Genomic DNA, 26,045 nt, shown 5'->3' with positions numbered 1-26,045 from the left:
CTGACGCATGCGACGGAAATAAGATAAGTAATGGAAATGTCAGATGAAGTCAAATCGTTGATCCGACGCGACACGACTGGCGGATGCAGGTTTTGTTGCAACGCGTTGGATCGCGCCGAAAACGTCCATGTAGTCCTACCCTAATTGTCACCCCATTGACAAACACCAGACTCTGATTTTCATTATTTAATAATCCTAAGGATTCACTTACTATTGCCACATGCAGATATGTTATTTAACCAATATTTTTTTCCCATGACCAAATATAACTACTTTTGTTTCATTTGTTTAACTTGCTTTTCTTTATCTACTTTTAGAACTTGCTTGAAACTCAGGTGATGTTTTGGGTCACATTCATAGAAAAATACAGAAAACTTTAAAGGGTTCAAAAACTTTCAAGCACAACTGTACCTTTAAGAAATCGATTTGATTCTGTTGCATGAAAGTAATAATATCACCAGTTGCAATGAACTGTAGTCAGATAATCACAGCAGGTGGTATGACTGGTTTGCAGAAATGCTGAATTATACATCAAAATGGCCTTAATGTCAATTCAGTTTTGACGATTTAGATAGGTTACCCTATTTGCAAACTTTTATCCAATCTGGCCACCCAGGTGTTTTATCTGATCATTTGGCTCCAGGAAAGTGGTTAAATTACATATTGTACATTTACAAATATTTCCATAAGATGATGGTTATGTTATTTTACATATATTTATTTCTTGTTAATTCCCCTTAAGTTTACAGTTACCCTTTAGTTACGTTACCTTTCTTGTCTTTTATTGTGTCGCACTATGACCACTAAGGGTCAAAAGAGAGCTGCACATTTAGATTAAAATTTCAGACCTGCAAAATCATTTTATCTAACCTTATCACCAATGTCACTGTTTCCAATACAGGCTAAATATTATATTTATGGTCTGCTGGATGAAGTCTTGAATTTGGCTATTTCGTGGACAGGTGTGGGCAATTCCTTTGTCATGTCTATCAATAAAGCAGATAAAAGCCCTGGAGTTGATTTGAGGGGAACAATTAAAAACCTTTTAAGTGGCTTATGAGTGGCTTGTACCTTGCAGTGCACCCTCAGTATTTACTTTCATGCAGTCTTCTCTTTATGGTAGGCTTGGATATCTATCTATCTATCTATCTATCTATCTATCTATCTATCTATCTATCTATCTATCTATCTATCTAGTAGAACCCCCATTAGAGAGAGTGAGTATGTGTAAATATAGATGACATATGCAGATAAAAAAAATATATTCATTCAAGTAAAGCAGCACTCAAACACATTATGAAAACAACATGATTTTAATATACTTTTTACAGTGTCACTTAAGTATAACATTTGCACACTTAAAGCTGAATTAACTACCTGGGAGCTATAATGGATAGTCCAGAGGGTCTATTGCAAGGGAAGTCCTGGGGAAAGGTATAAGTGACAGAGATGCAGGGGAAGTGCCATGTGTTGCTTCTCATTGGCTTCAGTGGGGATCAAAGTGAGTAGCCTACAGCCAACAACTATCTGCCCAATATGCAGTCTCCCCATTTCTAAGACAATTACTTAAGGAACTTTCACCAATTCCCCCTGAAATTAGGGGAAACATGTTTTTACTACTGCTACTCTTGCCATAATATCAGCAGCGTTAATTTCCAAGGCCATGACATGATCCTCGCCGCGTTCTTTTTTTTGCAACATGGGCATGAGATCATTTGTTGCAAAAAATGTAATGAAGAAAATCAAACTTGATTTAAAGGATAAGTAAACCTTTAAAATAAGTGAATGTAAAATTGATGAGGGGGCTATTCTTAGCACTTTTGCAGTGTACATTCATTTTTTTTAATTCCAAGATATTAAAGGATAGATTTGAGAAAGGTTTCTAATCATTTCCCTAAGCAGAAGAACATCAAAGCAGCCTCTTTCTTTCTCCTGACAACTTCCTTGACTACTTGGTGGACCTAAATGTTCAGAAAATGACCAGCAGGTGGCGTTGTTGTAACAAAATTCATTCATATCAACAGTAGATATTTTCTCTTAATAGTAAATAAGTAAATAAAAAATGAATGTAAATGGCAAAAGTGCTTAGAATAGCCCCCTCATCAATGTTACATTCACTTATTTTAAAGGTTTACTTATCCTTTAAGAATGAAGATCCATTAAACATTTTGGCATGTCCTCAAAGATTTGTTTGGACACTTTAATAACAAATTATAATTCAGTGTACCTGCAGGGTTCACTTTACAATTTGTTGTGCCTGCTGGTGTTATAAATTGTGTGCACATGCACAAACACACACAGCTTAGAAGGAACATCACTAGGCAGATATGGTGTTTGTTATTGAAGTACATTTACCAGTAGGAGTGATGGAAGAGGTAATTCAGCAACAGGTAGGGAGTATTATGTTGGATATCATTTATTTCTATAGTTTAATCTGAATTTAGGGCCCCAGCTTTCCTGCATTCTCTGGTGCCCTACCTTCTCCAACCCTGTGCACTTGCTTATGCAAAAGACAATTGTGCTGACTTACAATTATAAAGCGAAACACAATTCCATTTTTGTACATTTGGCAAGTTTTTGAAATATTGTGCAACAAGTCATATCCTCATAGCAGATTAAGGAGATCTTTTCTCAGTTCATGGAGTCGCTATTTCAGTATGGTCCAACAGCAACAGCCAGACCGGCCCAAGTAGACCTGGAAATGGGATTTCTGCATGAAGATGTAAGTCTTGAAGGCTCTTATTTGGTGCAAATAAAATCAGAGCTAACAGGGCATTTGGTGCACAAAGACTTTAATCCCTACACTTTCCAAACTGTCTCATGAAAGAACATGTACTTTGCAAAGGTGCCAGATGCTCTTGAAAGGCAGTCCGAATAAGAGGAATTAGTCCATGTACAATGCCATTTACACACGAGAAAGGCAAGATCTCAGTCCTCACCAGAATTATCCAAGTCTTCCCAGTCTGACAAACTCATCACTTCAGAAACATTGTCAGCCAAATGTTGCACAGGGTCCATGCACTGCATGTACATCTCCTGAGTCCAGACATCAGTATCCGTAAGCACAGACCTGGGCAAGGTGAGGACACAAGCAGCCATTCCTGAAATATCATCTTCCAGCCTTGGACCATCTTCCCAGAAGTCTCTTTCTGCCTCATACACATGAACATAGTCTGTTCGATCCCCTTGATTGTGTGACCTTCCACCCAAAACATAGATTTTGTTGGCTAGGACTGCAATGCCAGGTTCACCATGCCCTGCAGAAAGTGGGCTCACAAGAGTCCACTGATCTGTTTTAGGACTGTAACAAGCAACCTTGGACAGACAGGGGAAAAAAATCAGTCAGAAATTATACAAATAATCAAGCAACTCAGTCCATCAAGTATCTCTCATTAGGTTTGTAATTGGCACTACCATAACATGTATCCAGATTTAAAAGGAAAGTTGTAATCACTGGGTGCCAAATTTTAAGTACCCCCAAGTGAATATAATTGTTTTCCTGATATCCTAGGGTCAAGTACTCCAGTCTGCTGAAAACTGCAGCAGTTCAGGGTATTTCTGTAGGAGCACCACCTTGCAATCCTCTTCTGCTTCTTCAATATTCTCTTGTCCCTGAGCCAGATGCATGTGCACATTAGAGTAAAAAAACATCTTTTTGCTTCTGAGTTTGGCTTTTCACTCTACTGCACACATGCACCTTAATTGGAACACAGGTGAATATCTAGAAGAAGTTGGCGGCATGGGGTATCAGGTAAGCAATTATAATCACTGTGGGTACATAATATTTTAGCACCTCCCCTGTGATTATCCCTTTTCTTTTTCTTCAAGATATTACATAGCTAGTGTTTCAGCATAATCCAATTTAAACCAATATACATAAATTCCAAGGGCAAAGACAATTGGCATTTTATAGAGATGGAGAATGCATAGGATCAATGCAGTCTGCAAATATGTCATGCTAACTATTATTTCATCTGCTTATTGGACAGGATTTGAAACCTCATCAACAATAGGGATGGGCGAATTTGACCCGGTTCGTTTTGCCAAAAATTTTCCTTGCCGGCAAAATGCCACTGCCAGCCATTAAAGCCTATGGGCGTCAAAAAAAATGTTGACGCACGGCGAATTTTCTTTTTTATGCGCAACATTTTTTTTTCCCATACAAGGCTATGGGTGTCATTCCCAAGGTGAAACAAGGCAAAAAAATTTGCAGATCCCTAATCAACAACATTAAATGTAACAGAGCCCCTGGTGTGCAACTGTTATGTTATATAATGGTTTTGGGCACACTGGCTGTTGTCAGAATGCTTATTTTTGCAGGCTGAGAGAAGCAGATCTGCTCAGTTCCCCTGCTCCACTGATTTGAATTTGATCACACACAGGCTGAGGTCAACCCAAATACTGACCTCCGCTTCGGTTCCACTGTGTGTGACGGCACAGGCTGACTGGATTCAAATCAAGGGAGCAGGGGCAGTGAGAAGACCTGCTTATCTCAGCCGGCAAAAAGACACAGGTTGACAACAGCCACTGACAACAGCCTGTGTGCCTAATAGAATGCTTGCTTGTTTATATTGAGGTTTTCTGACATTTTGGGTTCAAATGCACCATTGTTATCCTATATCAAGAGTTTCTAAGGTTATATTTTTGCTATATGTGTATAAAATATTGTTACTACAGCCACCCATTTATAATGTTCCAAGACTACCCTGAACATTAAATTAATATTAAACCCAGTCTTGTGACTTGAGGCAGTTTGGGAATTCTGGTGATTTAGCCAGAAAATTCATAGTGTTTTTAGAGCCCAAGTGGCAAAGTTTAAAGTTTTCCTCCAGCCTTTCAGTATTTTGCTCTGCCCCCAACCTGATGTCAGTTTAAGCTTCCCGGTATTTTAAATAGTGGAGGGCTGGGAGGAGCAGGGGGTACTTTTTAAATGCAGGATTTATGCTAGGTATAGGCACAGCGACATGTTTTTGTTAAAGCCTGGAATGTGTCACTATGCCTTTAAGTACATTGTTCGTAGATGGAAAAAAGAGAAGTGGTGACTTTGAATATTAAAAATTAATTATTTCCTATTCCTAAAAGAATACAAATTGTGCACAGTGTTTATTATTATAGGGAACCAAATCAAATGGAAACTGATAATATACACATAAAAACAGTTCACTTTCAATGCTTATGTAATGACAGACTTAGAATGAACGAGGAAGGATTACGATAGAGAATATATTTTTATCATCTACTTCAAACATGGCAACAGTTTTACCCTGTGAGCCACAATTGTTATATTTTACCTCTAAGACATCCTGTCGGTACCCTTCTTCATCGTTACTCCCACCAATGACATAGATCTTTTCTAGAAGTGCTGCCATGCCATGCCAGGCTCTTCTAACTGGGCTTAAGGCTACACTTGCCCACTGATCCCTCTCTGGATCATAACAGAAAGCGTCCTTTAGATAGGTATTTCCTCTTCTGCCACAAGCTACATACATCTTTCCATCCAAAGCAGCTGCTGCATGTGCATGTACCTGCAGGAGTAATGACATAGACCTGTGTTAAACTTACATGGATATTAAGAATGCAATGGATTCACAGAATACAGTCTTTGTGAAGATACACACTATAAGCACTAGATACAGAAAAATACACGTTAAAGAGGGGCTTATTTTTTTTTTAAAGTTTTTTATTTTGTTTTCATTTCATTTACAGCTTAGCAGATTCCTAGCTACGGTATATTATAACAGGTCAACCATCTCACCCATACAATGTAACAGCACCTTGTTCACCAAAGTACCAACTTTTGCCATTTATTGGGGCTGACTTGGAAAGGGTAAGTCAGGGAGTGCTACTGTTGGATTTGCATCTATCCATGGGGTCCAAATATTATCAAATTTAGAGGGAGCACCCCGGGCTACATATGTCATTTTTATGAGTGGTAGTGTTTTGTTCACCAGTGCTATCCAATCTACCAACTTCTGTGACATCAGGACTCATCCACTTTATGGCAATCAATTTTTTTGCATAAAACAAAGCTGCTCTCATTAATTTCCTAGAACCATTTCAGGGAATAAGGTCATCAACTACCCCCAGGAGACATACTTCAGGGGACTTAACCCTAGGCAAAGTCAGATGCTCATTTATGTACCCCATCACATCGGACCTGTATCTATTAATGTGTATACATTCCCACACCATATGTTCAAAACCAGCATTCACTTCCTGACACTTTGGACACTCAGCATTGGGTAATCTTCCCATAATTTTCAGCTTGATTGGTGTGATATACACTTGGTGGAAGAATATAAATTGTATAAAACGATCCCTAGTGGCAATCAAAAAGTCATATATGTGATCAGTCGCTTCCTCCCATTGTTCATCATTAAGAGTGCTAACCAACTTATTCCACTTATTTTTTGCTTTCGGAAAGGGGGGTAGACGTAGCCTAAGCAAGCAATTTATATAGCAGGGAAAGTAGCTTTTCAGTTGTGGGATCCCATAGCCTGGCGCTTCCCATGTGGTTTTGCCCATCTCCAATTTGAGGGATCCAAACTGCGCCTGGAAAGCGTGTCGTGTCTGCAGGTATCTGAAAAATTTTATGTTTTGGTTCCTTACTCTTTCTTTGAGTGCTTCAAAGCCTAGGGAAGCAATTATCCAGAGGGCAGTCCAGACATGCAAAATGTAGCATGTAGCGCTGCATTTATCAAGAAAAATTCCAGATTTTATCCTGAAGTTTTCCATGGCAGGGAATGAATGGGTACCTTTACCAGATCACACCCCAACTTTTCACTTCCCAAAAGCTATAACACTCTGAGGCAGTTTTATCAAAATGGGAGATTAGCGCTTATCACAGAAAACCTCACTCACTTTCTATTCAATCCTTTTTAAAATCGTATTTATCAATGGGTGAAAGTTAGAGTTTGCTATTTGATAAATAGTATTCCAAAACTCCCATAGGATTGAATAGAAAGTGGAGGAGTTTTTTTTTGCAATGAGCTCTAATATCACATTTTGATAAATTTACCCCTATGTGTCAAAAAGAAAGAATTATAAACACATTTTAAGTCTAAAGTCAAAACATTAACTGGTGGTCCTTGGGGCATTTACATTAATTTTATATTTTAAGTGGTTTCTGAGACATTTACAGTTTTAAGGTCCCCATAGACGCAAAGATTTCTCTTGCCGAATGACCGATTTTAGCGCCGTCCGACCAATCATTCGAAATTATCGTGCGGTTAGTGGGATTCGAAAGATCGTACATCTTACGATTTTTCGCCCGACATCTGTCAGAAAATTGATCGCCCAGGTTAAAAAATCTTTATCGGTCCCAGTGCAATCGATCTATGTTTGCAGGGACAAGCAGGCAGCTACCCTTTGTTTTCCTGGCAATATCGCCTGAAATGGACTTTTTAGTTCTACGATCGTACAATCGTTCCGAGATAATTGTGGTCTCACGATGACAATCGAATCTTTTAAAGATCTTTACATCTATGGCCAGCTTTAGGCAGTTTTATACTGCTAGGCAGGCTTGGCTCAACAGCTTTCTTTGAAGGCCCAGAGTGTCAGTGACTCAGTTAACCCTGGTGATTCAGTTAACCATAGGGTTACGGATTCCCAGTTGAGCCACCATCACTACTAATTTCAGTATACTAAAAAAAAACAAAAAACTTAAATATATGGCTGTACAGCAGTCTTGGATTGACTAAGTGCTTTGAACGCTGGCTTTCACTTTTACGTGACCTTCTTCTATATACATACATTTTCTATATTATTCACTGCAGCAGTGTTAGCAGCTAGTCCCAACACCACCCAAAGTAGACTTAATTCCCAGAATCCTTCCACAGTTCATTATACAGCTACTTATTTGCAGAAAAAAAAGTATTGCTTTAGAGAAAATATCCTTGCCTGTTTCTGGAGTGGTGCCACATACTCCCAGGTGTTGGTAAATGGATCGTACCTCTCTACCTCTTTCAGCTCATCACGGTAATCTCTGCCTGCAACAGCATACAAGAAATCCCCCAGCAAGCAAACAGACAAATCTGCACGTGGCTGCTGCATGGACTGTATCTGGAACCAACGGTTATGTCGCGGGTCATATCTTGGAGATAAAAACAAAATACATATTTTGATGAACCTTCAATAAAACAGATAGGTTTTCATGCTTTAAAGAACACACAAATAGACCATGACCCTACAGGTTGTTTAGCAGAGAAGGAGATCATATTGATTTCCTTCTTTACTGCCATCCCTTACATAGAGAAGACAGTGTCATATTAAGAATTATTAGAAAAAATTTATTCGCCAAATAATAAATATAGCCTTCTTCACAAAATAATAATTTTGTGTTCATTCAAAAAAAAAAAAAAAAAAAAATGAACTGTTATAAGCCAAAGTTTTTGCCAGTCACACTGATCAGCGAGGACTGAATTTCATTGAGCTTGCACAGCACTCCTAGTGGTAAAGGTGGTGCGTTTACATTTGGATTGGTGGACCAAACCTCCAGTGATAATGAAAGTCTATGTGGCCATTTGTGAACCGACAAGAGAGAAGTACAGTCGTTTTTCATTATTCAGCAGTAAACACTAATGCAGGTTATTCTGCAGAGAGTAATCTTGCATAATCTTAACTACTATTCCGTTTACAAGATAGCATAATACTGTTTCTAAAGACTACAATGAAAGACTATAGTAGCTATGTAGCTAAAATGTCATCAGAACAAAAATAAATATTTCAACAAGATATCCCTTGAAATCAGGCTTTCACATATTTATATCAATGACAATGATTGGCCCTTATTAGAGAAGTAAAAAATTATCCTAAATATATTTATTATTCATCTAACCAATGAAATGATTTTTCAGTTGAATATAGTAGAAGGGGGAAATCATTTGAGCAATTACAAAAATAAAGCTACAAGTATCCCTGGTCTAGCCTGTTAAAACAACAGCCGTGAGTTCTCTGCCACCTCTGTAGTGCTGGGTATTAGCCATGCCCAATATACAGCATTCTCAGAAATAGAAGACTGAACTAAATGGTAAGATCGTTCCTATGATCATTACTTACATTTATATTCTTTCCAGCTGGTTCCAACCAGCAGAGTGTTATGAATGAATTATAAAAGAGAGTTTACTGCAACAGATTAACAATTGATTAAAATAATACAATCTCGTTTCTACTCATTTATTTACTACAGCTTCCATTCCTAGCTTGTTGTATATGTTTTTTTTATAATGATATATTGTGTTTGAAGCATTTCCCAATGTTGTGAAAATCATGCCTTTCTGTGGGAAAGTGCTTTTATTTCACCTTGAATTATAGAAACATTTAGTGCTTGCACTGGGAGGAGTTAAGTTCTTGGTTGTTATGTGATTGTCTTTGCTTGGTTGCCTTGTATTACAAATATTAAATAAGAGTTATAGTTCTCAGTTTTCTCTCTGTTACTAAATAATGTTATGTATGTAAGGGGCCTATTTATCAACAGTCTCATTTCTGTGGTTTTTGAAACCATGACTAAACTCACAAACTCTAAAACGACGTATCCACTATTTGGCGAATCCCGAATCCTTTGTGAAAGATTACGAACTGAATCCGAACCCTAATTTGCATATCCAAGTTAGGGAAATAGGGGAAAAGGGAACCGAGGGCACAGCATTCACAAGATTTTTTTGGATTCGGTTCGGGCCAGACACTTGGGGGCCGATTCATCAAGCTCGAGTGAAGGATTCGAAGTAAAAAAACTTCGAATTTCGAAGTACTTCGACCATCGAATGGGCTACTTCGACTACGACTTCGAATCGAAGGATTCGAACTAAAAATCGTTCGACTATTCGACCATTCGATAGTCGAAGTACTGTCTCTTTAAAAAAAACTTCGACCCCCTAGTTCGGCAGATAAAAGCTACCGAAGTCAATGTTAGCCTATGGGGAAGGTCCCCATAGGCTTGCCTAAGTTTTTTTGATCGAAGGATATTCCTTCGATCGTTGGATTAAAATCCTTCGAATCGAAGGATTTAATCGTTCGATCGAAGGAATAATCCTTCGATCGTTCGATCATAGCATTTGCGCTAAATCCTTCGACTTCGATATTCGAAGTCGAAGGATTTCAATTCCTAGTCGAATATCGAGGGTTAATTAACCCTCGATATTCGACCCTTGATGAATCGGCCCCTTGGATTCGGCCAAATCCGAATCCTGCTAAAGGGCGAATTTTGGCCGAATCCTGAACCTAATCCTGGATGCGTGCCTCCCCACTATGAATGTCGAGACATTTATTATAAAAATCCAAATATAAAAAAGTATGAATGGAAAATGACGCTAAACTCTGCAGTAAAAAATACTAATATGAAAAATTCAAGTTTTTTAGACAATTCCTAGTCAAGTCCAAATTGATTTATAGAGGTCCAAAAAGATCAGTGCATTTCCAATTAACTGCTACAGGACCTCAACATGTCTTCATAAATCTCAGATTTTTAGTGCTTTTAAAGAAAAAATGAGAAAACCACACAAAAACACATGGAAAAATTTGAAATTCAATTTGTTAGTAAATGACCCCCTAAATGTTTACTAAGCAGGAGCAGACAATGCATAAAGAGTAGTGCCTACAGATTCTCAAGATGTAATTCAGGCCTTATTCAGAATGTACAAAGGGGTCACTGAACATACACATTCTCAGCCACTTGCTTAGCAAAGCTGTTGTAGTTGCTGATGTTTCATACTGGCAGACACAAACGTATTTGTTCAGTAAAGCTAAAGCTTTGAACTGTACGTAAAGTACATCCATGCTTGGGCTGCAATGTATAGAACAGAGAAAGTACAGTATCATTCTTCCTATAGGTAGCATGTGGATATTTAATACTCACTAGTGTGATCTAACTCATGTAGCAATATGAATAAAATATGTTTATGTCTACAGGATAATATAACAGAGTACTGCATCCAATACCTGTAAAGCAGGAAGAACCCTTACCTCCAACAACGTGCTTCTGCTCTGAATCCCCTCACATTGTTATCTCCCCCAATAAGATAGACAAAGTTATTGAGCACAGCAATGCCCTGATTGGACATACGTGGTGCATGAGGTGCTGTTAGTGGCCTCCATTCACCCATCAGAGGATTCAAGTACTTGACCTGATCACTAAGGACCGTGTAGGGGGCAGAGTACATACCCCCGAAACCCACCACACAGTGGAATTCAGAGCGCAGCTGGGTGTTGGGACCCTGCAGGACTGGCTGCATGCTCTCATTTCTGTGATACTCCAAAGCTTTCAACACTGTTGTTTTAAGAGGGCACAGTCCCAACTTATCATGTAGTCTCTGCAGTACTGCAAGATCCATCAGTGGAAAGCGCACAGCCTCTAGGAGCTTCGGAGACTCAAACAAGCTTACTTGGTCATTTTCTAATTGCTCAGGGGTGTAGTGGTAAAGCAAAGCTCCCTCATACACTTCATTCTCAGATGCCACCTAAGGAACAAAATATTTTACTTATAACATTGCTTTTTATTCCTTTACACATTTCTAATCCATCGTTACTTGGCAAGTCAGCCCTAGAAACCGTATCCCCAGGAAATCAGGAATGATGAGAATAATTTTAAAAACGTGTTTGTATTCTTTTAAGATAAGAATGAGCATGATATTTCAGGAAACAATGTCTAGCAGTTTTTCATGGATTGTATGGTTGCCTTTGTTTTTATTTATATATTTTGTTTATTTATTTTGGTCAAAGTGTTATTCTTATCTCTGTTTTTTTTTAGAACTGGGGCAAACATTGCATGTTATTACATTACTCATGTGTGATTAAAATTAAAAAAGGATATTTTGTGCCGTGTGTGTGTGTATGTGTGTATATATATATATATACACACATATACACACACACACATATACATATATATATATATATATATATATATATATATATATATATATATATATATATATATATATACACACACAGATAGATAGATATAGATATATACACTCACATACAGTCATATGAAAAAGTTTGGGAACCCCTCTTCATTTTTTGGAGTTTTATCATTGGCTGAGCTTTTAAAGTAGCAACTTCTTTTAATATATAACATGCCTTATGGAAACAGTAGTATTTCAGCAGTGACATAAAGTTTATTGGATTAACAGAAAATATGCAATATGCATCATAACAAAATTAGACAGGTGCATTAATTTGGGCACCCCAACAGAGATATTACATCAATACTTAGTTGAGCTTTTGCAAATGTAACAGCCTCTAGATGCCTCCTATAGCCTTTGATGAGTGTCTGGATTCTGGATGGTGGTATTTATGACCATTTGTCCATACAAAATCTCTCCAGTTAAATTTGATGGCTGCCGAGCATGGACAGTCTGCTTCAAATCATCCTGTGGCGGCCATTCCAGAATATTGTACTTCTCTCTCTGCATAAATGCCTTTGTAGATTTCCAAGTGTGTTTAGGGTCATTGTCTTGTTGGAATATCCAACCCCTGCGTAACTTCAACTTTGTGACTGATGCTTGAACATTATCCTGAAGAATTTGTTAATATTGGGTTTAATTCATCTGACCCTTGACTTTAAAAAGGGCCCCAGTCCCTGAACTAGCCACACAGCCCCACAGCATGATGGAACCTCCACCAAATTTGACAGTAGGTTACAGGCGTTTTTCTTGGAATGCGGTGTTCTTCTTCTGCCATGCAAAGCACTTTTTGTTATGACCAAATGTTTGTCTCATTAGTCCAAAGCACTTTGTTCAAAAATGACTGTGGCTTGTCTAAATGAGCTTTTGCATCCAACAAGCGACTGTTGTGGTGTGAGTGCAGAAAGGGCTTCTTTCTCATCACCCTGCCATACAGATGTTCTTTGTGTAAATTGCGCTGAATTGTAGAACGATGTACAGATACACCATCTGCAGCAAGATGTTCTTAAAGGTCTTTGGAGGTGATCCTTTGGTTGTCTGTAACCATTCTCACAATCCTCCACATATGCCGCTCCTGTATTTTTCTTGGCATGATTACATTTCATACAGTTGAAACGGACAGTTTAAACCTCTGAGATAGCTTTATGTAACCTCCCCCTTAACCATGATTCTGAACAATCTTTGTTTTTAGATATTTTGAGAGTTGCTTTGAGGATCCCATGCTGTCACTCTTCAGAGGAGAGTCAAACAGAAGCACATCTTGCAATTGGCCACCTTAAATACCTTTTCTCATGATTGGACACACCTGCCTATGAAGTTCAAGGCTTAACAAGCTAATCCAACCAATTTGGTGTTGCCAAACCAGTAAACACCCCGGTACGCAGATGTTCCTGGAAAATTAAAGACATACCACTGTTATCTTTTTTGTTGAAAGTGGACTAAGGGTTCCCAAAATTTTTCATATGACTGTATGTATATGTGTGTTCCTATAAAACAAGACTGTAGTACTGCAAGAAGCCTACACTCATCTCACCTCCAATCTGTTGTTGTTAAGCAAAGAATTCACCTTGTCTAAAGGCAGCTGTCGATACATTTGAGTTTGGGAGAAAGTGATAAAGTTTTTCAGTACAAATGTGTCCAGCTGTTCGGTAAGCCGGCTCAGGTGGAAGATGTCAGCTAGTTTATACAACTCTAACACATTCTCCTCATCCACCCAAGATACTAGAAAGTCACAGCAAAACTGGATAACTTCAGAGATCTGCAAGGAAAACAGCAAGCATTATTCAGATATACAACGATCACATATAATGGCAAAATAATATACAGGTATGGGACCTGTTATCCAGAATGCACAGGACCTACGTTTTTCTAGATAATGGATCTTTCCATAATTTGGATCTTCATACCTTAAGTCTACCAGAAAATCATGTAAACATTAAATAAACCCAATAGTCTGGTTTTGCCTCCAAAAAGGATTAATTATATCTTAGTTGGGATCGAGTACAAGGTACTGTTTTTTTATTACAGAGAAAAAGGAAATCATTTTTAAAACTTTGGATTATTTGTATAAAATTGAGTCTATGGGAGGCCTTTCCATAATTAAATCTGTATTTAAAAATGACTAACCTCTTTCTACAGATGTGTATGCAATTAATCAAATGAATCTGTTCAATGTATCCATGGCATAGATGGATGGTATATAGTTGCCTAGGACACAGACCTACTTTCCAACTTTGCTGAACTAGAACTACCAGTATTAGAGACCCTTACTTGGTTGCTAATCACATTATAAATAAGATAATAAAAAAGTTCAATCAATAATTCAGTTAACCATGAACTGCAAGCATATTCAGCATCCAAAGGTGTATGTATATGTAAACTGGCGAACTTTATATATTTGTGATAGATGCCCAGTAAATGATTATTTATTTTTAATGTCAGACTATTTAGAGGCACCCATTAATACCTTGACAGTCTATATTGTGGTTAACAAAATAGATGGTTATTTGCATATGTTATTGTGGTTTGCACTTTTTTTTTTTGCAATTAGTTTTCATTATTTATTATTTGTGTTTTTTTTTAGTTATTTTTTTTGTTATTTAGCTTTTTTTATTTTTATTATTATGTTTTTTACTTCTGCATAATCCAAACAAAGATTACAACATTTTAATGCATCAATGCCATCATTCAAAACATACAACTTAGCCTTAGTACCTATTAATACATGTTCCTGTATGTATGATCTTGTGCATGTTTATGGTACATTTTGTTTCTATTCCTGTATCCGTGGCATGCTCGGTAATCGGTGGTATGTGTAACTGTGAATAAAGTTGGTTGAGGGGAGGGGGGGGGAGAAAAAAAAAACACACCAAAGGGTAGAAATTATTAGCAGGGGGGCCCTGAGGAGTGGGGGAGAGACGTAGAGGTTTGCAGATTAGAAGGTGTAGGAGCCGAAGAAATCTGGGTGTAACAGTTGTCTATTCTCTTGTCAGAGTCTTTGAAGGTGTCCCAGTGTACCCACTTGGCTATAAATTTGGTTGTCTTGTCCGGTGCTGTATTGAATCTTTGGAGGGTGCGTCTGTTTCCAATGAGTTGGGATCAGTATTTTCGTAGCATTTAGTAAATGCGGTTCAATGGTTGACAGAAATGTGATAAAGTAGTATGTATGCTGGGTCATCTGGTATAGTAGATTTGGTGATCTGTTCAGAAAGGTTCCTGACTTGTTGCCAGAAGGGCCTTATCTTGGGGCAGTTCCAGAATATGTGTTTTAAGGTGCCTGCTGTTTGTTGACACCTCCAGCATTGGTCTGTTGTGGTTGGCCATATTTTGTGGAGTCTGGTTGGGGTGAGATACCATCTTGTGAGTATTTTGTGTTTGTTTCCTTCATTCTGCAGCACCTGGAACTGTTCAGCAGCATGCTGGTTATTGTATTCTACTGTGCCTCTTGGTTTGCACTTTTTATGAAAATATAAATTGTAAGCTCTATTGAGCCTCACACTCTTCACCTCTAATATTGGTTTTGTTATTCATTGTTAATACTGTGTAGAATTGGGTGCTTTAGTTGCATTTTAATATATTTTATGTAAAACAAGCAGGGTAGTCAGCCCTCTACACCACTATCGTGTTCCCAAACCTTCTTGATACAGTCCTGGCGCTTTTCTCACACTGATCTCACCTAGCTTACCTATGGAGAGGTTGCTGTAAGTGTGAAGCAGTACAACAGCAGCTCTATGCCTGTGTGAATTTGGCAAAATACCTAAGAATCAATCTGTGTGCCATAGGTCTTAAAATAGCAGGTAGAGCAGACATTTAATACATTCTATATGTATTCTATATGTACAAGAAATGTATACTTCTGTGAAAAGAATAGTGTCTGCTTCGCAAGGCTTGTAAATTATTCACATGTATTTTCACAATTTTGCATTCTACAATGTCAATTATGCAAATTCTAACACTAAATCACACCCTTATTCTTCTAGCATTCTACCAAATCTCACCTGCAGTTGACAAGCAGCAGTAAGGGTCTCCTGCACATTGTTAACACTTAGTTCCAGCTCCGAGGTGTAAATAAAATCCATAATTCGGCACATGGCACTGTATGAGATGCCGTGTATTTGCACTTCCTTTTGTTCCATCTCTTTAAGTCCTCCTGCAAACATTCCCCTTGCACAATGCAAAAAAAATAAACACAGTAAGCTTCAAATTTATTTTCTCTACCATCTTTCCTTTTATTATTTTACACTATTTCTGGCTGAGACATCATTTGGAAAAAAATAGATAAATAAAAATGTTATGGTATTCCCCAGTGTCTAGGTGTGTTTGCTGTTATAGCATGTGACATATTTAAAGGGGTTGTTCACCTTTGAGTTAACTTTTAGTATGATGTAGAGAGTGATATTCTGAGACAATTTGCAATTAGTTTTAATTTTTTATTATTATTTGAGGTTTTTGGAGTTATTCAGCAGCTCTCCAGTTTGCAATTTCAGCTGTCTGATTGCTAGGGTCCCAATTCCCCTAGCAACCATGCACTCATTCCAATCAAATACTGGAATATAATTAGGAGAAAGCCTGAATAGAAAGATGAGTAATATAAAGTAGCAATAATAATAAGTTTGTAGACTTACAGAGCATTTGTTTTTAGAAGGTGTCAGTGACCCCCACTTGAAAGCTGGAAAGAGTCAGAAAAAGAAGGCAAATAACTCAAAAACCCTAAAGAATAAATAATGAAGACCAATTGAAATGTTAACTGAAAGGTGAACCACCCCTTTAAGCATACTTTCTAAATGGGTAGAACTCTTTGATATACAAGTAAAAGTAATTTTTGGGGCTTTTTTTTGGTCACTTCCATTACATAACACCTCTTCTTTAATCAACAGTCTATTTCTGAAAAGCATTGAGGAAGCAATAATATATAATAAATAAGCACAGTAAATGTTGCCAGGGGCTTTTCCCTTTGACGTGTCACCATGGCAGAGTTCACTTGCTAGAAATACCAAAGATAGAAAAGCATACGATAAATACTTAGACCTTCAATATGATGTACTTGCTTATTGAAATAATGGGCAGATTTTACAGTGGCTTGTGGACTGTTCTACAAAAAAGGTGGTCTTTCTTGCTAATGTTTCCTCTTGGTAATCTGAGAACAATAGGGAATGATGGTATCTACAAGGGATCTAATCAACCACAAAATCATTTCCAACACCCAATGGGCATATTCATGTTACAGCACATCAACATTTCAGCATCTAAAATAATTTTGGATTTGTCAGAATAAGATTCTGGAAAACTATACTCAGAGATTTAGCTAAATATGAAAGCATACCATTGATCACTTTAATGTATTTCCCCCCCCCCTCATTGTTACAGAGAGCACACAAAATAAACATTAAAGGGGAACTCAGAATTTGATAACGAGGCCGACATAACACAGAAACTCCTAATATACTCGTTACATGTTTCTTCTAAAAGTATGAATAAATGTAAATTTCTATGCTGAAATCCAACCAGGGGCGCTTCGCCAATGAGGCAAATTGAGGCTGTCGCCTCAGGCGGCAGCGCCCCACTAGGTACCAGGGGCGGCAGAAATGCCGCTCCTGGTACTTTAAGAGCCGAATTTTCGGTTTTCAAACATACAAGGTTAAACTACAAGAAAGCTATCTGGAAAGGAAAGTGCATTTCATATTTCTAAAACAAAATGAACTAAAAGTAATAAAGATGTTAAATATTTAAAATACACATTATTTTCTAGATAGCTAGTTACAGAAAAGCCAAAGCTTGAGTTGGTAGAAATGTCAAGAAGATATGACTGTGCACAAGCTGATATAAGTTGTTAATGTGGTCACTCTAGGTCAAGCCTGCAACTTATCAGCATGTGTCTGGGTCCTTCCTGACCAAAAATCGTCCAGATATCAATCGGGCAGGTTTGGCCAAGGGCCAAATGAGCCCATAGATTTTGCCGACAGACCAAATCTGCAGCTTATTGGCCCGTGTGTGGGGCCATACGACAGGCTTTCCAGATCAATATCTGACCATAAGTCGGCAGATCTCGATCAGGTAGGTTAAAAAATCCCATCGGAACGCGGCCGCATCGGTTAGTATGCGGTCCCACGATTTCACCGACTGTAGCGGATGTATTATGATAAGATCAGCCCGATATCGCCCACCTCAATGTGGGCATATCGGGGAGATTTGACATCACCAAACGAGCGGATCTCTATGTCTATAGTCACCTTTAGAGCTGGGGCCAAACAATCGGATAAGACCAATTATGCCTAGCAAGTGGGTGTTCAAATAAGGAAAAGATCTCCTTGTCTTGTAACCTTGCTGAACAATTGACCTTTGTATATGTGTGTTTATTCATCATGTGATTTAAATGTACTTTATGTAGTGGTATGCAATCAGTAAACAAAACAAATGGAGAATCTTAGGGTAATTTTATGGCCCCATGGGGTCCTCTATATTCCAGGGCCTCCCTACAATCACAGAGTTTGCGTCCTCTGCTGTTGTAAGTTCCAAAAGAAAGATTTATCAAAACGTAAGAAAAACAAGTTCAGTGTGAAAAGTGTAATTTTGAACACAAGTTGCCATGTTTTCTACCCACAGTTCGGCAATTTTCCATAATTCCACGGTGAGGGGCAGATGCACTTGATGGAATCGGGGTCTATATTGTGTTACTGCCTGCGCATGGCATTAAAATAATGTTTGTGCATAACTCTTTAGCGAAAAGTACAATGCCCCATTGATGCTGGCCTCTGTTGGAACCATGCAGGAAGCTCCCCAACATCCAATGGCACACTTGCACACAATTCGCAACAGTCTGAGCTAGTTCAAGGCCACTGAGTTTTGGGCACTAATACCTTTAATAAATGGCGTTGATTTGCACATCAGCAGTGTCCAGCTATGGCTACAAGTCATAAAAAAGCCCTATAATGTTTGGGGTTTCATCTTTTTATTTGCTTACTATTTTTTTTAGTCTTACTTTTTATTAAAGGAGAAGGAAAGGTTAAAACTAAGTAAGCCTTATCAGAAAGGTTCACCTAAATATACCAGTAAACTCAAAGTAATGCTGCTCTGAGTCCTCTGTCAAAAGAAACACTGCATTTCTTTCCTTCTATTGTGTACAGATGGGCTTCTGTATCAGACTTCCTGCCTTCAGCTTAAACCTTCTTGCCTCAGGCATGAGCATGCTCAGTTTGCTCCTCTTCCCCTCCCTCCCTTTTCAGCTTCTAGAGATTTTTACTCAGGTATGGTAAAACATTCTACAGAAGAAATATAGCATTCTAGCTTGCACTATTGCAGATAATCTATTGGCAAAAAAATGCCTCTGTAGCTTTCCTTCTCCTTTAAGCTTTTCAGAAATAAGTTATAACCGATTTAGTTATTGACAGTATAAATCACTAAAATGAAAAAATGTTTAGTTATACAGTAGTTAAATCGTATAACTATGTATGGCAACATTACGTAAATTAAGTTTAAACACAAATGAGTATCCTCTGCATGACTTACTAACATTTATGACATATTAAGAGTTAAAGGGGACATATTGTTTATACAACAAGAATTTGCCACTGCATTACACTTCTTATAAATATAGAAGTAACATACTTTAAATTGTGTTTTAGGCTAATTTTTGAAAATGTATCCAAAAACCTTTTTAGTACCATATTTTCCACTTCCTGCTGCCTACTTTTCGAGGGGAGCTGGCCAAACTCAACTGCAGGATAGGAAACCAATCAGCAGCTTGGTAGACCTGATAGGGAACTGAAGACTGCCTTTGCTTGTATGACTGCTGGGCTGTGATTGGCTATCCCCACCCTACTGTGCTTCTGGCAGGTAGCAGTGATAGCAGATCTATGGGAAGCCCCAATGAAGTGTTAATTTTTAAAGATAATGATCATTTTTTGCCCAGAGTGAAAGCGGACACATATACTATTAATTATTGCCTACAATATTATGGGAGTTTTTACTTATACTATATGTCTCTTTTAAAAGTTTGAGATTTACACATTTAGAAAATACCCATGGTAGGTACCCTTGCAGACAAGAGTCTCCCTCAACACAATATTTGACATTCACTATCAAACTGACAACTATTAGCATAATTATTATGTGGAGAGGAGGATTGTGTCCAGGCTGCAATTTATTTGCTTTCTTTTTCAATGAAAACATAACATCACCTGACCCCTGCCAGAAAGCATTGGTCTGGGGATACTCAGTAGTAGCTAATCACCAACCTGAAATAATCACAGGATGCAGCCAGGAGGATGCGGTGAGCCTCTATACACTTCCCTTCCACTTTCAGGACCACGTCAAACAGGATTCCACTATCTCTAAGCCCTACCAGGCCACTCAGGAGCGCTTGAGAGTGTTCCACACTGCGGTAAGTCTTGCTGCTCCCTTGCCGGAGTGATGGCTCCTGGGGAGCTTGGCTTGGCTTCATTGAATCTAAATCCTCTGCCATTGTTGGCAGGAATTCCTTGGGCACCAAACTTACAACCGAACCAGAAGCGCATCTGTAAGAATGGAAAACATTAACAGCCCCTGTAATAAAAGTGGTAAAGAGCAGTTTCAGAGAGGAATATCTTGTACTTGCCTAGCACTACCAATTCACTGCAGTTTGTAACCACTATTAGCAGAAGACTATTGTCATAGAGAAAGTAAAATTAGTAAATCAAGACCAAACCAGTGCCAACAGGACACACAATCCAGAGGGGTGAGGTGTTTACAAATATTCGTTTGGTTACATAGTGGAGCTTTAACCTGTAACTATGCACATGCTGGACTACAATCCCCCACATCCTTGTTTTGGCAGACAGTTAACAGGTGCAAGGTGCTCAAAACAACCGAGCCTTGAGCAAACGAGTTGCTTGTTGCTAGCTGACTCAGAGTAGTTATAGAGGCGACCGGATGTAAACATTAGGACACACTGAATAGATGTCGTGCCAAGAGGAAGTCCACAGTTTATAGCGCTCTCGGCCTGACAGGGGGGTATCTTGCCATTTAAACAGCACGTGATCTGAGCCACCCCGTGACGTTACCCGCAGCCACAAAAAAAAGCTTTACCTGACTATTCAGTCTTTCAACACCTAGGCCATGACGTCACTTCCGTCAACATGGGTGCCGCGTAGCGAAGCGTTAACTACAAGAGCGACATCACGGAAGTTCCTTTACGGTTCTGGAATGTTGCTTCGATCCTGTATTCACAGTGCTGTGTGTCGCGACGGTTCCTTCCTGCGCTGAACGATCACGTGACCCACCTCTTCTCCCTCCCGGTCCCTATGCAAGTATTGCTATCTCTACGCCCGCTGTACTTTACCTACTGTGAGTCTTGCTGGTTTCCCTCAACAGTCAGGAGCTAGGCAGTGCATAGCCGTGACATTGATCAAGTTCATGAGTTAAGTAACGATGAATGTCTGCCTAATTATGCATGACTAACATCACGCTGTCCTCATTTTGGTTGGCAGGGGGAAATTGTCTTGACAGGAGAACAAGTCAGGGGTAAACAGTGCTATTTTATACATATTATATTGTTCTGTGGTAACATTAGGGAAGGGCCTGGGCGATCTGCAGGGCCCCACAACACATTTATTGTACTGTCTCCATATATTACAAGTGGTCATTAATTGGGGCAACATGAGGACTTCTACCAAATTAATGCAGAGCATTGGCTCCGCTCCCTGCGTTTTTTTTCAGACTGAGAGAAGCAGATCTCCTCTTTATTTTTTGCACGTAAGTTCGGCTTCTGCTTGTGAAAACTGGCGTTTTCTGCCGATCTCTGCTCTGCTGAGTGTGCCTGCACTAGGGATGCACCGAATCCACTATTTTGGTTTCGGACAAACCCATGAATCCTTCGCAAAAGATTCTGCCGTATACCGAACCAAATCCAAATTTGCATATGCAAATTAGGGATGGGAAGGGGGAAACAAAATTTTACTTGTTTTGTGACAAAAAGTCACGCAATTCCCCTCTCCGCATATGCAAATTAGGATTCGGTTTGGCTAGCCAGAAGGATTCAGCCGAATCTTGCTGAAAAAGGCTGAAATTCCAAACTGAATCCTGGATTCAGTGCATCCCTAGCCTGCACGCAATTGAAGCTGTACTTTTAAGTGTAGAAACCAGAGCTTGGCAACAGAGTGGCTCCACTTATCTCAGCCAGCCAAAAAGACACAGGCGGAGATCAGTGTTGCCAACGCTCTTGTGCCCTCAGCCTAAGTGACAGGGTTGGACTGGGCTGGTGGGACACCTGGAAAAAAACCCCGTGGGACAACGGGAAAAAACCCATTAGGCCCCCTGCGCTTGTTGGCCCAGATCCGCACCCTGCGCTTGTTCTTCCTGCTGCGACCTCCCTTCTTTGAGTCGGTCCTGGCAAAAATAGTTTGGGCGTGATTGAACTCATACTTGCAGCTAAGAAGTGCCCTGAGACAGCAGCTCTGGGCCTCCCAGTCCGACCCTGCTAAGTGAAAGTTTTTCAACCCAACCCTAACCAACCAATACCCAGCCTAAACTTCTCTTTTACATGACCTGCAGCTGCTGCGTCTCCTTCCTCTATAGTTACACATGATTTCCTCAAGTATTTTTAACCAACCTGCCCATTAACTGATTAAAAACAAAACATTATCTTGTGGTTCTCTTACTGTCCTGTGGGTGGCACTGCTCCCTAGGCCCCAAATAGCACAGTTTAAACTTTCTCAGCCTGGTGTGCACTTGTACAAGCCCTTAATAACAGAGAGGTTTAACTCTCCTCATTTCACTAGAGAGACAATTAATGCATGAGATAAGGACTCATGAGTGGCGTTTTGTCATCCTAATGAGGGATTTCATTAGTGACAATGAATTGTTTAAAAAGCTAATTCTTCCTGACTCTAAATGTTAGCATGAGATTTTGTCATCCTAATGAGGGGAACGCAAGCAATAATATATTCCCTTTTGACTAGTTCAGTTAGGCTTGTGTACAAAAGGTGCATGTACATTGAACATTGGGGAATTTATACACATATGATTTCTTTTCAGTCTGTGGAATCAAGTAGATCTGTGATCACTCTATAAAGCTCTGCATGTATCAGAAATAATTTTAATTCAGTCTCAAAGAGCTAAGCAATGGTATTTTCACTGCCTTGTTTTTCATTTACAGATAGGTTGCTGCTGTCTTTTTGCACATAATTTGTGAGATATGTGGAAGAACGTGAGTAAAGGTTCCAAAGTGTTCTGGAGAATAAACAATGTAACCTGCAGCCACAAATCCCACCTTGCGTTGTCAGAATATGTCCCGGCATGTCCCGCACCAAATCCTCATCAAGTTGAGCAACTTCAGGACTTTGTATCTCGATCCCGGCGTCTATTTGTGATGACGGGAGCTGGAATCTCCACTGAGTCTGGAATTCCAGACTATCGCTCAGAAGGGGTCGGGTTGTATTCCAGGACTGAAAGAAGACCCATCCAGCATGCAGTGTTTGTCAAGAGTCAGGCTGCCAGGCAGCGATATTGGGCTCGTAACTTTGTAGGATGGCCTCAGTTTTCTTCTCATAAGCCAAATGCAGCACATGAAACTCTATGTAAATGGGAAAGAGCTGGGAGATTGCATTGGCTGGTGACACAGAATGTGGATGCATTACACACCAAGGCTGGGCAGTGCCGCTTGTCAGAATTACATGGATGTACTCACAGGTAAACAAACTTGATATGCTTATCCACTGTCCCCTGGCTATTTCAGTTGGCAATCAAAACTTGCAAGTGCCTGTAAACGAATCAGTGTGCTCTCGCGGATTCAAAATTCCACCACAGTGTGAAAGAAAGGAGGTTTGTTTGCGATTCTCAGACTAGGGCAGCACACGTATATGAGTTATGAGGACACGCTGCTTTGTGTATATTGTACATGTATTCTGGCCCCATAAAGGAAACAAGCAATGACTTGGTTTGTTACAGGCAATCTTGGATAGAACAGGTGCCATCCTTTTAGACAGGGCTGCTTTATTACTGGTTAATTGGACAGCCAAATTTTCAGGACTCATGCTGCTGCTGTTCTATCCGCTTTTCTTATAATACACTATAGTTATTAGCTGTTGAGCTCACTCTATGCAGTTACATTTAAAACTTTTGTTATCTTTCCCTTTGACCTGGATGTTTTTCTTTTAGGGTGATATGTCTTGGATGCCAGACAGTGACTAAAAGATCAGAGCTGCAGGAAAGGTTTCTGATTCTCAATCCATCCTGGAATGAGCAGGCACACGGGTTGGCTCCTGATGGTGATGTCTTTCTGACAGATGAGCAGGTGGCAAACTTTCAGGTCCCAGCATGTACTAAGTGTGGGGGAATTCTAAAGCCCCAAGTCACGTTCTTTGGAGACACTGTGAGCCGAGGTTTTGTGTTCTCCATATATGAGCAAATGAACCAGGCTGATGCTGTGCTTGTAGTTGGCTCCTCATTGCAAGTAAGTTCCATCCTGCAAACGTGCTGAGACACACGGATTTTATCTGTGTTTTAAAAGTATTTTAGATCAGTGCTATACAAATGTTGTTTTGTCCTTTTTATTTTTTGAAGGCCAAGATATTTAACATTGTGGCATCAGTTATAAAATGCATAACAAATTGAATGAAAAGACCTGTTCTGTGTAGCAACACAAGCATATTTTGTCTTTTTTGTTTTAGGTTTATTCTGGTTATCGGTTTGCACTTAAGGCCCAAGAACTACATCTTCCAATTGCAATCCTCAACATTGGGCCCACTCGTGCAGATCACTTGGCAACTGTTAAAGTCATTGGCCGCTGTGGAGATGTATTGCCACACATATTGCTACGGGATCAATGGCAAGAAGAAAGTCAAAGCTAATACTATTCACTTGGGAAATATGCAAAATAGACATGCCAGATGAAGTGACTTCACATTATTGTCTGTTGGTAATTCTGGTTCTCCAGATCAAGAAACTCTTTGCTTTCTAATTGACTACTGTAATTATAAAAAAAAAAAACATTAAAGGGGGGGTTGTTCACCTTTAAATTAACTTTTAGTATGATGTAGACAGTGATATTCAGAGATAATTTGCAATTGGTTTTTATTTGTAGTAATTTAGGTTTACATTCAGCTTCTCTCCAGTTTGCAATTTCAAATTTGTAATTTGCAAATTACCCTAGCAACCACATATTGATTTGCACAAGAGTCTAGAATATGAATAGGAGAGGCCTGAATAGGAAGACGAGTAATAAAAAGTAGCAATGACAATAAAGGTGTAGTGTTACAGAGCATTTGGTTTAGATTCTATCAGTGACCCCCCCATTTGAAATCTGGAAAGAGTCAGAAGAAGAAGGCAAATAATTCAAAAACTATAAGAAATCAAAAGTGAAGGACAATTGAAAAGTTGCTTAGAATTAGCCATTCTATAACATACTAAAAGTTTGCATAAAGGGGAGCCACCCCTTTAAAATTGGAAAAATACTATACACTATGGGCCAATTTTATTCAGGTAGACAGCAGTGCTGTGGGTTCTGGAAAATGGCAGAGGGCTGCTATGAGATGCCATAGACCGTCACTATTTAGTGGGCTGGTGGGAGGCTGTTTGGGACCCTGTTTACTTGGAATGCAAGGCCTATTGTGAATCCCAGTCCAGATCTGCTTTAAAGCCATACTGTACTGTTCATATACCCTCCTCAATCCACCGCTAGAAACACCTGGAAGCAAAAAAACATTGGCTACACCCTTCAACGAGGTGCTCTGGTCTGAAAGTCACACCAGCTTAGGGTAAATGGTTGATGACTTTGGTCAGTAGAGATACCTACCTACAAATTGCCATATCCCTGGGGTTTTTTTTTTTTTTACGTTTCCTTTAAGGAAAAATGATGATCCATTTCATATCTACAGCTAATATAGAAAGCCACAAATCCAACATAATTTTACAATAACGATATTGATTAAATTTTCCCACTAGCTGTTACAAATCCTACAATCTTAATATTGTTTATCTATTTATTATGTGCAGTTGGTAAGGATGTTACTGAGACACGGTTTCAAACTATAGCACTGTCACTTTTATCTGATTTCTGGATCGGCCCACAACAGGTTGACTTCAAGACTACCTCAAGTTTCATGTTGTCTTTATCCAGACAATTACATTGTTTCTTATGGAATAATAATAAAGATCTACATTGTCATTAAA

General features: G+C 39.1%; 2 protein-coding genes across 7 annotated transcripts; one reads left to right on the top strand and one right to left on the bottom strand.

Moving 5' to 3' along the window:
* Nucleotides 1–2,455: 2,455 nt before the first annotated feature.
* klhl22.L (kelch like family member 22 L homeolog) lies at nucleotides 2,456–21,083 on the bottom strand. 3 transcript variants are annotated; one of them, XM_018261853.2, is made up of 8 exons: nucleotides 20,964–21,083; nucleotides 20,135–20,413; nucleotides 15,899–16,064; nucleotides 13,435–13,659; nucleotides 10,960–11,453; nucleotides 7,900–8,092; nucleotides 5,292–5,525; nucleotides 2,456–3,315 (listed from the first exon to the last, which is right to left on the bottom strand). In XM_018261853.2, exons 2-8 carry the CDS (start codon nucleotides 20,359–20,361, stop codon nucleotides 2,929–2,931), a joined length of 1,926 nt encoding a protein of 641 aa, XP_018117342.1. In that variant the 5' UTR covers nucleotides 20,362–20,413; nucleotides 20,964–21,083; the 3' UTR covers nucleotides 2,456–2,928. The 3 variants fall into 3 exon arrangements, with proteins under 3 accessions (XP_018117342.1, XP_018117344.1, XP_018117334.1); XM_018261855.2 differs by lacking the exon at nucleotides 20,964–21,083 and adding an exon at nucleotides 20,494–20,942; XM_018261845.2 differs by lacking the exon at nucleotides 20,964–21,083 and adding an exon at nucleotides 20,661–20,942.
* sirt4.L (sirtuin 4 L homeolog) lies at nucleotides 21,047–26,045 on the top strand. 4 transcript variants are annotated; one of them, XM_018243881.2, is made up of 4 exons: nucleotides 21,047–21,180; nucleotides 23,032–23,564; nucleotides 24,033–24,327; nucleotides 24,545–26,045. In XM_018243881.2, exons 2-4 carry the CDS (start codon nucleotides 23,071–23,073, stop codon nucleotides 24,722–24,724), a joined length of 969 nt encoding a protein of 322 aa, XP_018099370.1. In that variant the 5' UTR covers nucleotides 21,047–21,180; nucleotides 23,032–23,070; the 3' UTR covers nucleotides 24,725–26,045.

Source organism: Xenopus laevis, chromosome 1L (assembly GCF_017654675.1).
Source record: "Xenopus laevis strain J_2021 chromosome 1L, Xenopus_laevis_v10.1, whole genome shotgun sequence".
Lineage (NCBI taxonomy): Eukaryota > Metazoa > Chordata > Amphibia > Anura > Pipidae > Xenopus > Xenopus laevis.
The sequence above is the reverse complement of the archived record's forward strand: the minus strand, read 5'-3'. Positions and strand labels throughout refer to the sequence as shown.

Coding starts and splice junctions, on each gene's coding strand:
- sirt4.L (XM_018243881.2), top strand. CDS start 23,071: ATGTGGAAGAACGTGAGTAAAGGTTCCAAAGTGTTCTGGAGAATAAAC. Junction 23,565..24,032: donor TTACATGGATGTACTCACAG/GTAAACAAACTT, acceptor TTTTTCTTTTAG/GGTGATATGTCTTGGATGCC. Junction 24,328..24,544: donor TAGTTGGCTCCTCATTGCAA/GTAAGTTCCATC, acceptor TTTTTGTTTTAG/GTTTATTCTGGTTATCGGTT.
- klhl22.L (XM_018261845.2), bottom strand. CDS start 20,698: ATGTGGGGGATTGTAGTCCAGCATGTGCATAGTTACAG. Junction 13,660..15,898: donor CTGCTGCTTGTCAACTGCAG/GTGAGATTTGGT, acceptor TTTTCCTTGCAG/ATCTCTGAAGTTATCCAGTT. Junction 8,093..10,959: donor GCAGAAGCACGTTGTTGGAG/GTAAGGGTTCTT, acceptor TTTATCTCCAAG/ATATGACCCGCGACATAACC.